The 1,155-nt window shown below is 33.9% G+C and overlaps 1 protein-coding gene across 1 annotated transcript; it reads left to right on the forward strand.

Moving 5' to 3' along the window:
* The first annotated feature begins 122 nt into the window (after window positions 1–122).
* Tsp_14994 (hypothetical protein) lies at window positions 123–918 on the forward strand. The gene is made up of 2 exons (XM_003366445.1): window positions 123–298; window positions 789–918. Exons 1-2 carry the CDS (start codon window positions 123–125, stop codon window positions 916–918), a joined length of 306 nt encoding a protein of 101 aa, XP_003366493.1.
* The last annotated feature ends 237 nt before the right edge of the window (window positions 919–1,155 follow it).

Raw genomic sequence — 1,155 nt, forward strand, 5'->3', positions numbered from 1 at the left:
AATCAAATTTTTTCGTTTCCGCAAAAATGAGAAGCACCATTAAAGGCCCGTCAATTTTGGATAAAAATACCCTTTTTCTACACATTTCATTTTGATTTTTCATGGTATCTATCATAAAAGATATGGGTGTTCTCGCCATATTACCCTTTGCTGATCCCACCAGAGGGGTATTTCAAAACACCGTGACAAATGCTGACAATATCAAAGAATGTTATGTCGACTGTCATAAACTGAAGAAACATCAACAGCTTTTTCCATTTGTGCCATTTATTGCTTTCGCTTTGTTGGCATCTTCAAAGTGCTTTACATTTATCAAACTGAGTACATAAATACTGTTCAAAAAAGATCAACCATTAGTTGCTTTGCTCATAAGATAAATTACGCTTTAGCTTGCAAGTATACGAGATTTATGCATAAGATGATTTTCTGTTTGTCAGATATTGTTCTGATTAGTAACTAAAGGCTATTTAAGTACAAAGAAAATGTCTACAATTAATAAATTGTCCACACCTGCAGTTTTCAGCTAAAACTAGCATTGGTGATTGCCTAATGTTAGCATCGCCATATTTTCTGATTTCACTTGTAGTGTTCTCTGAAAATGTTTCTGGCTTCGATGAGAATTTTATCTTTACTCTCTTCTTTCTTTTCACAAAAGTTGCTGATTTTCTTCTCATGTTTTATTTAAATTAAGAAATGAAATCTGGAATTATGTTCAAAATATAAATTCTAGTACATTTTGTGTAAATTGTATTGAATTTGTTTTTCAATATCAAATACGTAAGATGTAGGTCACTTCTAGATGAAGCACTTTACTACAGCAGACACACACACACAAACACAAACACCAAAAAAGCACAACAACATGCCTACTGTATTTATGAGATACTCATGTGCAATGCTCATTTTTTAACAGATTAAGTACATATGCTACATTTTCTCCTTCGTTTCATTCTTTTTGAGTTGCTAATATCATGTAGTCTTGCCATTTTTCCAGAGTGTAGCGCCTGCAACTGCTGCGTCTCAGACTTTGTTCATTTAAAGTGCTATTTTGCTGTCTTCTGATTTCTGTGTCATTCTCTGAGAATCGGTTTGACACATCCAAAGTGCCATTTCGCGTCCTTAGTTGATTCGCATGCTTCTGTTTTTTCCTGCCAC

The sequence above is a fragment of the Trichinella spiralis genome (genome assembly GCF_000181795.1).
Source record: "Trichinella spiralis strain ISS 195 chromosome Unknown Scfld5995, whole genome shotgun sequence".
NCBI classification, from domain to species: domain Eukaryota; kingdom Metazoa; phylum Nematoda; class Enoplea; order Trichinellida; family Trichinellidae; genus Trichinella; species Trichinella spiralis.

Excerpts from the sequence above, each read along its gene's own strand:
- Tsp_14994 (XM_003366445.1), top strand. The coding sequence starts at position 123 with ATGGGTGTTCTCGCCATATTACCCTTTGCTGATCCCACCAGAGGGGTA. Across the intron at positions 299-788 it reads GCTTTGTTGGCATCTTCAAA|GTCACTTCTAGATGAAGCAC; the intron begins GTGCTTTACATT and ends CGTAAGATGTAG.